Genomic DNA, 13,354 nt, shown 5'->3' on the forward strand with positions numbered 1-13,354 from the left:
TAGCTCTGCTGCAGTTTAAGTTAGCAACAGGAAACAGATGACCATTTGAGGATAGTTCCCTCAGTTTTTACTTTGGGATTTACCAGAATTGGCTCTAACATAATGTCATAAAGAATCATTTGGGGGAGGTCTTCTCTGGTTTCAAGTGAACTTACCCCTTCCTGTTCTGACCACATGGTCATTACACAACCCTAGTTTATAACCTGAGGGCAGAGATATGTTCCTGGTTATTTCAGGTACTTCTAAACATAACACAGCCATTTTTCATAAATGTTTTAGAATTGTTGTCATGAAATCATAAAATGGAAGAAGCTGCTGTGGTCATGTCTGGATACAGTGAATAACAAACAAATTTTGGAAGAGAATTTCCTGACTGAATCAGGAAGTCTACAGACCTACTAATTCCTTCTTGCTACTAAAGAGTGTTATATACCCTTGTAACTCTTAGACATATTTGCTTTGTAATTTCTTTTATTTTGTCAGAAATTTAGTCAACGGGCTTTCCCAGGTCTTCTGTAACTCTACCAGTCATCTCCAGCCCTGAAGATGTAAACTCTCTGCCATCAAGTGAAAGAATGAAGAAGAGAAGTAAATTTTGTGCCCTAATCCTGAAAACATTAAGATTTTAATTCAATTATTTGCCTTTGCTCCTATATCCCTCAGGGAGAGATATTCAGCAATGAGTTTGATTATTGCACCACTAGGGACAATTTTCTTCCATGTCGCCCTAAAATATGAATTCATTGACAAACTCTTTGGTTTCTGAGGTTCCACTCTGGAGCAGTAGAAGGGAAAGCATGTACTCTGCCATAGAAACTGAAATCATTCTAAGCTTTCCCATTTTAGGTGGTAGAGGAGGTGCAAGCAGAAACTGGTTTTGGGATGCCTTATTGCAGGTTTCTGTTGTGTTAATGTTGTATTACAGGACCAGACTGTAGCCCTATCTACACTTGTACATGTTTTAGAAGCTGTGACATTTCTATAATAATTTTCCATTTAGGGTTTTTTGTCATTAAGTCCTTAAAGTTGCCATTAGGTGGGCAGAAGTGGTCTCTCGCTTTCACTGCTATTTGTAAAATACAATTATTACATTCTGTTTCTTATTAAAATTAAAACTGTAAGCATTCTCTCCTTAACAGATTTTTGTAGAAGCTAAAAACACTCCAAGTATGCCCCAGATAACAAACAAAAAGATGGTATGGGATTCCCTCTTGGAGGCTCCCTCATATGAATACACATGCAGAGAGTACATAAATTCTTTAAATACTGCTTTTCCCCTTCTTTGATTCCTATTGACTGCACATGAGGTTTGCAGTAGAGTTGCCTATATAGCAAATGGAACCTTGCTATAATCAGGGTAATTTGCAGAGAGCTGTTTGAACCTCGTAATTGGCTCCACAAGCTGAAACTGCAACACAAATTTTTTTTTTTTTTTCTTCCCAAAAAATCCATGCAGGCATGGTCCTTGAGATCCCAGTGTTTTGGTGTTTATTTCTTCCACCTCTCTCTTTGCAGAGAAGCCCAATAGCAAATTCTACTCTTTTATTCAGCCTAGGGAAGAGGAGACTGAGGGGAGACCTCATTGCAATTTCCAACTTCCTCCTGATGGGAAGAGGAGGGGCAGGCACTGATCTCTTTTCTGTGGTGATCACAGAAAGGACCCAAGGGAATGGCCTCAGCTTGTGTTAGGGGAAGTTTAGACTGGATATTAAAAAAAGGTTCTTCCCACAGAAGGTGTTTGGGCACTGGCACAGGCTCCACAGGGAAGGGGTCACAGCACCAAGCCTGACAGAGCTCAGGAATAACTTGGCAACACTCTCAGGCACATGGTGTGAGTCTTGGGACTGTTCTGTGCAGGGCCAGGAGCTGGACTCTGATGATCCTGATGAGTGCCTTACAACTCAGAATATGCTGTGATTTTGTGATTATCTTTCTAGTTTGCTTTCATAGTGTAAAGGACAACAGTGCTCTGTATGAGCACGTTAAATACAATACAGCCAAAGAGACATATAATTGCAGGATTTGTCAATAATTTTTTTTTCCTCAGGGCAGACATGGAGAACAGGATGAATAAATTTTACAAAAATGACGATATGGTTTGAAGAACACAGTTTTTGATTTGAACTTTAGGAAAAGACTAAAATATATTCAGAAAAATATTTTATTGTCCTGTAACCTAATTATCTTCTTTTGAACCACTTCCTTTTAATCAATGATTCAGGGCATGTGTAAAGCAAAATATAGACCACTGAGTCCAAATTTTATAAGGCTGGGACACTCCAATCTGGGTTTGAAACTGGTGTTTTGAACATCTGATTAAAATTGGATTTACAAAATACCACGGTACCTGGACTGTGTGAACAGAGTTTTTCTGGAGAGCTGGGTGTTGATACCAGAACTTTCTTGCTGTTATCATTTGTTGTCATTCACACAGGATCTGATTTCCTAGATCTCCTCCCTGTTGCTATGTGTTCTCAGTGAATACTGGGAAGGAGCTTTTGGACTCTTTATCTCTTCCTTGGCTGGGAACCCTCCACAATTAAATACCAGAGGTTTTTGTTGTGAAAACACAGGTATTTTTAATATTTTTAAAAATCTCTTACCAAGTAACACTTCCTACAAAGGTGTTAAGAACATAACACACATACCTATCACACCTGTTATTCCATAACACTAGGTCTTGATGAATGATTATTTAGCATGTTTTAAACATTATAATCACCTATAATCACTTTTAATTTACTTACGTTTTACTAGCTATCTATTAGCTATTTATTATTGCATTGGGGGATTTTAGAAATGAAAATTGTGACAGAGCAAGCCAGGAAACAGTCACTTCTTGTATCACTTAGACTTGGCAGTCTGCATTTCCATTCCTGCCACCAGGCTTTCATAAATGGCATTTCCAAGTCTGAAGCAAGCAAACAAATCTAAAAAAACAGACCAAAAAAGAAAACATACAAAGCTGCTCACTGTTACCTTGGAGTAAGCAGTAAATAATGAAGGGATATACTTAGAGTGGCTTAATTTGCATCTAGAATCATGTTGATCAGCTGAAACTGGAACATCAGTAATTCAGGTGGTGGTGCAAGAAGGCCTGTCTTTTACTGCCACACTGGCAAAAGATAATGGCTTTTTGTTAATATGAAGTAGTCTACATCCAGGCCAATATTTTTTTTCTTGACAATTTTTGAAGAGCATTTTCTAATTATTGGGTTCTTCATTTAATAATTTTTCACAATCTACTGAGCACAGGGCTTTAATTCATGTTTTTTAACTTCCAGGGCATCCCCAAAATTGTATCGAAGAAGAGTACATATAAAAAAAATTAATAATCCCTGCCAAATTTATCACTAAACAAAGATGGCAATATGGAAACCCATTTTTCCTTGCCTGAATTCTAAAAAGATTCATTTAATTCAGATCCATTTTCATTAATCTGAAAGTAAATTGTATAACCTCCAGTGGTCATTGCCCTGTCTTGGCAGTTTGGTTCTCTGAGATGGATGTTTCTATCACTGACATCCACCTTAGACAGGATGAACTCCTGCATGGGCAGCCTAACTCACCCCATGCCTGGAAAGGAAAGCAGACCTCTCTTAGGTTCTTAACATCCTATGATAACTCCTACAGATGCTCCAGTCTGACCTCTAACACTCTAAGAGTGTTCCAGTTCACCAGCCAGCACTTGGAATGCCCAATGGCTTGTGCTTGCTGACAGCCCAAGTTGTGTTGGGCTAAAGAGAGTCAGTTCTAAGGCCAGGGTCTTGTGATGGGGATGCTATTCTCAGTATAAGTTACAGCATACTTTCCCAGATTTCATGGCTCCTTTTTCAATAATAATAACTTGGTAAATGATCCAGTTCTATGAAGCCAGGGGATTTCATGAGAGTATCAGCTTCTATTAAACATAAAAGGAGTAAGACTTTAATCTTTATTGTAAGAAGGAAAAAAAACCCACATAAAAAATGAAAACACATGTCCTAACTTGAAATAAATTGTCCACTGCCATCAGTGACAATGTAAATTCACAAAAACTTTTTTATTTAAAAATTGTATTTGTTAATGCCTGGCCACTTAAGGATCCATGCTTTCTTTATTGAATATTTATTTACCTATAGGATTTTGAGCTGAACATTTAGCTTTAAAGATTAAGTTTCAAACCAAGGTATATTGCAGAGATGATTTCCTTTATAGTAAAAAATGAGGTTCTCATAAGAAGTCAAAATCAGAAAAATGGGTGTTCAGATATTTCTGGAAGATTTCTTACAGTGAGATAAATTATCTTTTGCCAACAAATAAATTGCCATGTTACAATGGTTCAAGTGTTGAAGAGCCATCAGTTGATGTACTGAGCCACTCTATTTGTTCAGATAAACTGCCTCATGTTACCAGATAATAACTACTGATAATACTTTACATGTCTGTGAACCTTTCATCTCCTGATCTCAAAGTGCTTTTCAAACACACCCTCCAGCATCCATGCTGAGCTCCAGTGTACTCTTCTTGATACAAGCTGGAGAAACCCTGCATTTCTGAGTTGTGGACAATATTTGAATTTTAGCTGTAATACCATTTGAACTTTGTTTGCTGACACGTTTCTCTCACACACCTTTAGGAAAGCACAAACCCTCCATGGATACTCCCAGTGACACAGATGGAGAGACCTCCACTACGTCCTGTAAGTTTCCAAGGAGGGCAAGCTGATTGCATCCCTTATAGAGACACTGCTCATTTAGAAGGGGCTGCCAGACTCAGGTGAAAGGAAGCTCTGACCAGCACCTCTGAGTGTGCTTATGAAGCACTCTGCATCTGCTGCAGGGATGAGTAATCACACATGCATCTTCCTGCCTACCAGGGTGCTCTGGGATGAACTTTACTTGAAGCTCCCTTTGGGAGGATGAGACTTTAAACGGAACTGTTAATCCTTGCTTGGGTTTCTGAGAGGCGTGTTTGCCTGCCCAGCTGACTGCACATCTTCCCTGCACATATCACTTTAGAGCAGCAAAAGTGGCCTCTGAGCAGCTGCATCAGTTACTCCCCACCTGTACCGTGCTCTCATAAGGAAGATGTCTGTGATTCCTATGGAAAGCCTGGATATAGCATAGCAGTGCCTCATACTGAAGCATGATCAAAAAGTGAACCTCATAATACACCTCATGAAATGTAGGCAATGGGGTTCTGCTTTTGATCCATCAGGAACCAAAACTTAGAGAGAATTCTTTTTCAGGATGCGAGAAGGCAGCATTATCCTTCTTGTCAACTCAGCTCTTGGCTGGGAGGCAAAATAAATTAATTTGTAGGTGTGTGTTTAGGAAGATGTGGCTGAAGTTTAAGACTATACGAATGCAAAAATTCAGCTGACAAGAGTGTAATTGGACCACTGGGCATTTTTGTTCACTGTTTTTATTGAACTTGGATTTTATTTTTTTTGTTATTCCCATCCAGTGCTCATGAGAAAAGGGGCAAACCTGATCTCTGGACTCTGGATTCAATAGTTCTCCTGTGGTTTATTCACATAATCTTGTGTCAGATGGTTGTTTTTTCCTTATGAAGTAAGAATCTACAAATAGCAAATGCCCATTTCGGCACAAAAGAAACAGGCTGAGGAAATGTCTCCATATGTTGCCAATGTTAGGGTCCTCCAGCTGCCTTGCTTGGCATGTCCACTGCATCTATGGGCTCACGGCTGTAAACACTCCTTTCATGCCAGAGAGTGAGTAGGGGAAAGGATCCTGATTCAGGTTTCAACTTTCTTTTGTGAGAATTTATTTAGGAGGGTTTTAATATGTCCTCGTAAGGACCCTTGTTATTGACTGAAAATTTTCTTCAACTAGTACCCATGGGACTAAATGACTAAATTCGATAATTTTGGAGGACAGATGTAGCTAATTTAGTTGGGTTGGAAAAGCCCAGAGCTGAAGGGAGAGGCAGGCCAGGAGCAGGGGTTGATAGGGAGGCAGAACTGTCACTGCTAGTTTCATGCCTGCTGTGTGCAAATTGTGCTCCTGATCCCTGAAACACGAGCGTCCTTCATCCCACAGCTCAGGAGCACACGAGGTCACCTCCACAGTTTGCAGCAAAAGGCAGTGGGTAAATATGACCTTGCCTGGCTGTGTCACACAGAAGTGAGTTCAGAAGAGTAGAGGGCAGGTTTGCCTGTGAGCAGGTGGCACACAGCGCTCCTGTCCCTTCTTGCAGGGCAGCCAGCACACCTGTGTCTTCATGAGCCTCCCAGCTGGGACAAAGATGGGTGAAACCTAATGCCAAGGCTGGCACTGCTTTATAAATACTTCCTTGAGCTCTGCCAGGGAAATATTATTTATTTATTTTTCAGGGCTGCATATTTTGAGCCCAGGGAGATCTCTTTTCCTTTGTACCCAAGGGCTGGATGTTATCAGCCCAGCTGATCCAAAAGCACAATCTTTTCATTGCATGGTATGCAGCATGTGGGTTTAAAGAAACTTCAAAATATACCTCTTTCTTTTCACCCCACTTGAAATCATCTGGGAAACCCTGACCTGGGGCATTAATTGCTGTATTTCTGAATCTCCTTGTCAGTATGGGACTCTCCTAACCCAGGAGTATCTTATGCAGTGTGTGTGTGAAGAAGTGCATGACCACAGGAGCAAAGGGTCCCTGTGTGAATGTCTCTACTTTTTCACCAAGTGAAAGCTCATTACATTCTGCAGAATTGAAGCAGACTGAGAGCAAGTTCCCTAAATAACTTAAATTCCATCAGCATTACTAAGTGTAACAACAATAAAACCTAAGACTTTCATGGCATGTGGGGCAACCTCCTCCCCACTCCCCATTCTGTGTTTGCTCTCTCTGGCACCTAAATGGTGAAAAGACCATCTTTCAAGAGGGACAGCTGTGGAAGCTTTCTGAAAGCATGGCTAGGTTAGCCCACTCTGTTTTGTGCAGCTTGGCTTGCATTGTTCACTGGGTCTTTGCCAAACATATCAGTTGCATAATTATATGGCTCAGTTTAATAAATTCACAAAAGTTTCTAGGGGTGTAGCTAAAGTTTCCCCTCCTTTCTGTAATTATACAGCTCCCAACACAATGAGGCACAGGTTCTAATAGGTGAATTTGTGCCATGAGTTACAGTAATTATCAAAGCCAATGCCATAACAAGAAAATAGAAACACCCAGCTATACATTTAAAGAGCTAGGAGGACTAAAAGAAAAAAAAACAGCTCTATAAAATCATGAGAAGTTATTTGTCTGTTTTCTTGTGAGCAAAACCAACTCTAATTGATTTTCTACACTGTACCTTAACTAAGACTGAATTATACTGGTTTAAACTCAGAGAAGTCTCACTAAGGTCAACTTCATTACTTGAGACTTTTCTGCATGGAAAAGCCAAATGATGGCAGACATGGCTTCGTATCCTGCTACTCTGACTGTGCACACAAGCCCCTCCCTTACATAAGGGAGTAAAAAAGTTTGTGAGAAATGTTCTCATGGTTTCAGCTCATATAGTAGCTCAGAAAGATATTTAATAAGGAATTCCATGCTGTGTTCATTATTTTGGTGTGTTTCCAAGCTCTTTACTCCAAAGAGCTGGTTCCAGGATATATGATTCAGTTGATTATTTCATGCTCATGTATTCCTATTGAAATGGGATGACCTCTTTGTTGAGGTGCTAGACAGCATGATTAAAGGTGTTGGACCTTGGACCACAAATTTTAGAACCTTTTAAAATATTTCCATTCCCACATCTGACCTCACTGCATCTATTTAAAATTAATCCGAAGGAATACTTCGAAAAGTTATTTTCTCTGCAAGAGAAATCTGTGGCAATTCAAAGAACAAATGGAATGCACACTTTCAAAATACGCATTTAAAAAAATCAAACATTCTCTATGGTCCCAACAATGCCCATCTTGCCAGGGCTTTGTGGCTACTTTGTAGGGTTAATTCTGGTTAAGGGCAGCTGTAGCGTATCTCTTTGAGAAGAGCCAGTTGGGCAGTGACAGTCCATGGCAGCCCCACCATGCCAGCTGCTAGCCCGAGGCTGGAGCGTGAGCGCAGAGCCCCTGCAGGAGCTCTTGGGCTTACCGAGGTCGGAGCACTGCACCACGCGGAGGTGGCACTGGCAGCGGAAGGGACAGACGGGCCCGAAGCCGGATATGACGGGATCATCCGTTGGAGCCATGTCGGCCGAGCCCTCGTCCTCCAGCATAAAGTCAAAGAGGCCCTGCTGGTGGAACGGCTTGGCCAAGCATGCTGGCAGCAGGAGCACAAGGAGCAGAGCCAGCCTCCTCATGGCTCAGTTCATGGACGCCCAGTAGGACCTAGGATTCAAAGCAGGGGATTAACAACAAAAGTGGCAGTTTCCCATAGCTGCACAGATCCTCCTGAAGGAGGTCCGGCACATCCACCAATTGCATAACTGCTCCTTTTGATAAAAGAAAACTGAACTGTAAAAGTAGGATAGTTATGTGATAGGAGTCTGGTAACTGCTTGTCAATAGGCTTTTTTTCTTTAACTTTTTTTGCAGAGCAGTTTGAAGGCAACTGTAAACACATCTGTTTGCATATTTAGAGTAATATTTTTAAGGAACAGGCAGCGTTGTCAACTTTGTTATGCAAAAGAGTCAAAGCAAGAAGCCACATTTTCCATGTGCCTGTTTTCTGCCAACGTAACAGTCTATTTGATTTCATTAGCATTTATTTCATAGCAATGGGTTTGACCCTGGGGAAAATCCTGAGGTTCCCAAACTCACTGTAATTCAGTATTTCATGTCTTGAGAAATATTTTTAAGTGTCGGCTTGCTGTGTGTTTTAAATTATAGCCCAGTGAAACTGACCGAGAAAGAGTAGGGTTTAGGGACAGGGTGGAAAGTGATTAGAAGGTCTTTAGTTGTTTAAATGCACTCTACTTCTTTCCTAGTTCAAACAGCATAATAAAATGGAATACAATGTTATGTTATATTGAATATTCTTGGCATTCTTTTTAAACTTTGATGTCCACCCTGAGAATCCTCTGCTTTGCACTGCATAAGCATTTGAACTGATGTTTGCAGTGTTGTGTGCACACTTTCCAATAGGACCTCAGGGCTTAATTCTGCAGACTTTCATGGTCAGGAGCAACTTTATACAAGTAAGTATTGCCATAGATATTAGCAAAAAAAGCTGCTTAAATACATGTTCTCAGGACTCAGGCCTAGATGCATCTCAACACACTCTAGCTTGTGCTACCTGTCTTGTTGTCCATTAAGGAGAAATTGCACAACTGTTTGCAGGTTTTGTATCAATGCTGTAAGAACAGCTAATTTTCTGAATATTATTTTCATTTACTGTGTATTTTATAAAATGAAGTTCATATTTTACTGATTTTAATTGATTTTAAAAACCCACCAAAAAAACCCCCAAAAACAAAAACAAACAAACAAAAAAACCCGCCCCAAAACCACCAAAACCAAATCTGCCTTCAAATTTCCAAGTGACACAAAGACAAACTTGTCATTTATACAGAAACTTTTTCTTAAAATGGATGGCATAGTCCTAAATACAGATGCTGCTCTTTGTAACGAAAGCAAAAATGTCCACTTGCATCTTCAAGTCAATATCTTAGAAACACCTTGCCTGGCTGCTAGCTGGGATAATTTCTTTTTCTAGAAGTTATCCAACAACATGGGGTGTGGTAAAGCATTTTTCAGCTCCATATTCATTGGAGCTGGATAAAAAACTTGGAGAGGCAGAAGGGGAGGACTGTCTGCCTCTCTGCTTTGACATATGGAACCTACAGGTGGATGACAAGAATGAATAGATTATATTAGGTGAGAGAAGTTTACTGAAGCCTGCCTTTCTAACAGACTACCACCAGGTACTCTAACAGGAATGGTTAGTGTTCAGAAAAAAAGTTAAATATATAAAAAAGCCCTGAGACTAGGTTTAGATACAATTTCTGTTGTGTCTGAGTTCATTCTCCTTTATTAATTTCTACCTACTGGTGCCAATAATACAGTTCTCCAGAAACTTTTATGTCTGTTTCTTGAGAAGATGATTAGGTTGCCTAATAAAATATGCTGGTGTCCTAAAATCACAGCCTATATTCCTGTGATCTACCTGACAGGAAGACCTGTATCTCCTACCTTCAGACATCCCAAAGACTTCAAAGTCAAATCACATGGAGTAAAACACTGTTGATGTTGTCTCTTTCAGGGACACATTTGTTTTCCTAGTTGGACATGAAAGTACTTCTGTTCCTGGAGCAGACAGCTTACTTACTGCATGTACTGAGAGGGATCACAGACCCCTCAGTGACCAGCTGGGGAGTTTTTAGTATGTCCTGTCAGCCAGTGCTGTGTAAACTCATGACAAGTAGCAGGGGCAGGCTGTGTCCCCAGGTGGATGTTCCTCCTATGCCTCCTCCTGCCCTGGCTCCCCACTGACCCAGGGGCTGTGTCCCTTTCCCTCCAACACCCCTGCCAGGGCAGGCAGAGTGCACAGGGACATGTCAGGATGCCACAGCAAAGTGCTGGTAATGCATGGCAGTGAGCTTCTACCAGGGTTTCATCTAAAACATGATTTTTGAAAGAGGAATCATCACGTGCAAATTATTGTAAAATAACAATGCTATTTATTAATAAGCTCAGATGAGAGGAAAAATTTGCTAAACCATTACCATTCATCACAATAAGCTGCCTTGTGAAAATTACCAATGAAATATTACAACAGTAAAAATTAATTTTCAGAATATATGTTAACAACAATAAAAATTTGGAATGCTGCACACTAATCCTTGAATGGCAGTGGCATTCAGGACCTTTAAAGACTTTTTTTATGTATTAATAAGTTTTTAAAACATTTTAAAATATTTAATACTTCTTTCTTCCCTCTCAGGGTCACTGCTGAAGTACCACCCATCCCAAGAATGCACAATCAGGATCTTATCCTGGAGTTTAATTACTGCCATTCAGAAAAGCCAAAAAAAAAAAAAAAAAAAAACAAATGCAAAGGCACTTTGGAAGTGTCTTCACACTTTGCTTCTTATTCACATTAATATTGATGACTTCATTTGTCTCAGTTAAACCCTGTAGCAGGCCTTTCCTTTGGTCCCTGTTTTGTAAAAACTCTAATGAAATCAGAAAGAGCTGGCTATAAAGGAAAACTGTAGGACAACAAAGGATATCAAGTATATAATCTGAGGATACAGCAGAGAAAACAGCAGACACAAGATACATATTAATCAGGATATATGAACAGATATCTTCATGCATATATGCCTCCATCCTGCAGACACATGTATCTGTTCCTATTGTTTGCATGTGGAATTGAACATAAACAAAAGAAAAGATATACACAAAACTGTGCTACCAAGAAATGTTTACACTTCACTCGCAAAAAAAAAGTAGAGGACAAAAAACCCCTGAATTCTGTGACACAATATTTATGTCTGCAGGATATAACTGTTTAAAATTCCTTTAATTATGTGTTTACAATGAAGAAGAGTTTTCCACAAGCAGAGGAAACTATACCATAGGCTTGGCCACATTTCATTTTAAAATACCACTGAAAATATGCTCCATCAGTTCACGTCACCACTGTATTGGTGGTCTTCTTGTCAGTGTACCTTCATATTAAGGTTAAATTAATAGTTCACCTACTGTCAGAAATCTCTTAAAATTCCACAAAGACAAGCTAAACAACAATTTCCCCTTTGAAAAAATTCCCCTCCATTTTATGTTTTGCCCATTTTCTGCAATAAAGTCTATATATGCAAACAGAGGAGTTGAAAGTTTTAGAGAATAAAACTCTGCTAACAGGAGTTTCAACTGCATGAATTTTCTTTTCTACTATTTCATTCACAAGAACCTTCTTTAATCATGATTCCCTTGTTTGTGCCCTGTAACACAGCACTTTCCAACATTACAAAGGCATACACAGAGCCCGTTTAGCTTACTACTACACTTTTTTTTTTGCTCTGAAATTGAAATTATATTCATCAGTGTCTGAAAAATATATGAAGAAACACAGAAGAAAGAAATCACAGAGTGCAGTTCAAAGCAGAAATGTAAGCATGCACACATTTCTTACACTCTCTATATCACCGATTCTAAACACTGGATTGCAGAGAATATACTGCTGTAAAAGTTTACAGCAGAGAAAAAGAAAGGACTACAGCAGCGCTTATACAAATCAAAACAAGAGACAGAATAGTCAAATAAACAGTAGGAAATCTGCACGGTCTTTGAGAATGTATACTCATGTTCCCAAGAAACAAAAGTACTGCATAGAAAACTTAACGTTACTAAACATTTAGAAGGATTTTTAACTTGCTTCTCTTAAAATTCAAACAGTTCTTGCCATAGACTTGCCCGAAGTTTTATTAGTGCAGCATAGTTCAGGAGAATTACTAAAAACCGTACCTTTTAATCCAGGGATTTGCAACAGGAGCTCTCAAAGCTGAGATGTAATTAAACTAAATATTCAACCCAGGCAGAAGGCTTTGCAGGTGTGGAAAGGAGGAGGGGGTAAATTCAGCTCAGTGACTGTCACTTGGTGGAAAACCCTCCTGCTTCTATTCCATAGCACAGTTAAAAAATGTTTCTCTCAATGAACACAATCCAGGCTGACACCCACATTAGATCATATGGTAATGATATGTCTCCTGTATTGCAGCCAGGAACTTTATCAGCTCTTTTGCTTTCTTTTCCTCCTCTTTCCTCTTCATTTGCTTTATTTCTCTTTCATCTGTTTACAATCCCAAACTACTTGCACATTATAAGACAGATTCTTAGCTGTAATTCATCCTACTTACTTTATTTATGTCCCTACAACATACATTTAGGGAAGTTTTCTTGGTTTTAACTACCGGGGGTTTTACGATTCATTAATGAAAAAAATGTTTAGTTCTCCCTCTTGTTTATAGTATTTAGAAATCAAGGAAATGATATAAAATTAATCTTTGAGTTAGGGAAACTAGAGATTAATATCAGAGGAAAAGGTTTAGCTTTTATAAAACTATTTAAACAGATATCAACCTGCCTTTGCTTATGCTATAATCATTGTCAAACTAAGTAGCATATAGTTTAATATATTATTATCTTGTCTAATAATAGAGTTTGCATGTATTTTTTCAAATGACAGCATGGTTTTGATATATATGAAAATCATGTTTTCATTAGTAGAATGATTCTAACATTTGTGGTTAGAGCTGCTTTATATAAACTTTGCTTTTTTTTTTTTTTTTTTTTTCCTTCACTGCCTTCTCACCAGGACAGCAAAACAGAGGGGAAATTAGCTTTAACTGTTTGGGTTTTGTGTTGGTGGTTTTTTTGTGTGTTTTAATTTTTTTAGTGGGTTTTTTTTTGTTAGTTAGGGTATTTTTTAAGAGACAG

At 39.1% G+C, this 13,354-nt stretch overlaps 1 protein-coding gene across 1 annotated transcript in view; it reads right to left on the reverse strand.

Annotated features, from left to right (window-relative positions):
* DCN (decorin) overlaps positions 1-12,722 on the reverse strand; it is a 29,978-nt gene extending 17,256 nt beyond the window's left edge. Inside the window, exons 1-2 of the mRNA XM_050987149.1 lie at positions 12,383-12,722; positions 8,068-8,303 (exon numbers count right to left, since the gene is read on the reverse strand). Coding sequence (XP_050843106.1) covers positions 8,068-8,275 — 208 coding nt within the window. The 5' untranslated portion in view covers positions 8,276-8,303; positions 12,383-12,722. The remainder of the gene's footprint in view (positions 1-8,067; positions 8,304-12,382) is intronic.
* Between the last annotated feature and the right edge of the window lie 632 nt (positions 12,723-13,354).

This window comes from Serinus canaria, chromosome 1A (assembly GCF_022539315.1).
Source record: "Serinus canaria isolate serCan28SL12 chromosome 1A, serCan2020, whole genome shotgun sequence".
In the NCBI taxonomy this organism is placed as follows: domain Eukaryota; kingdom Metazoa; phylum Chordata; class Aves; order Passeriformes; family Fringillidae; genus Serinus; species Serinus canaria.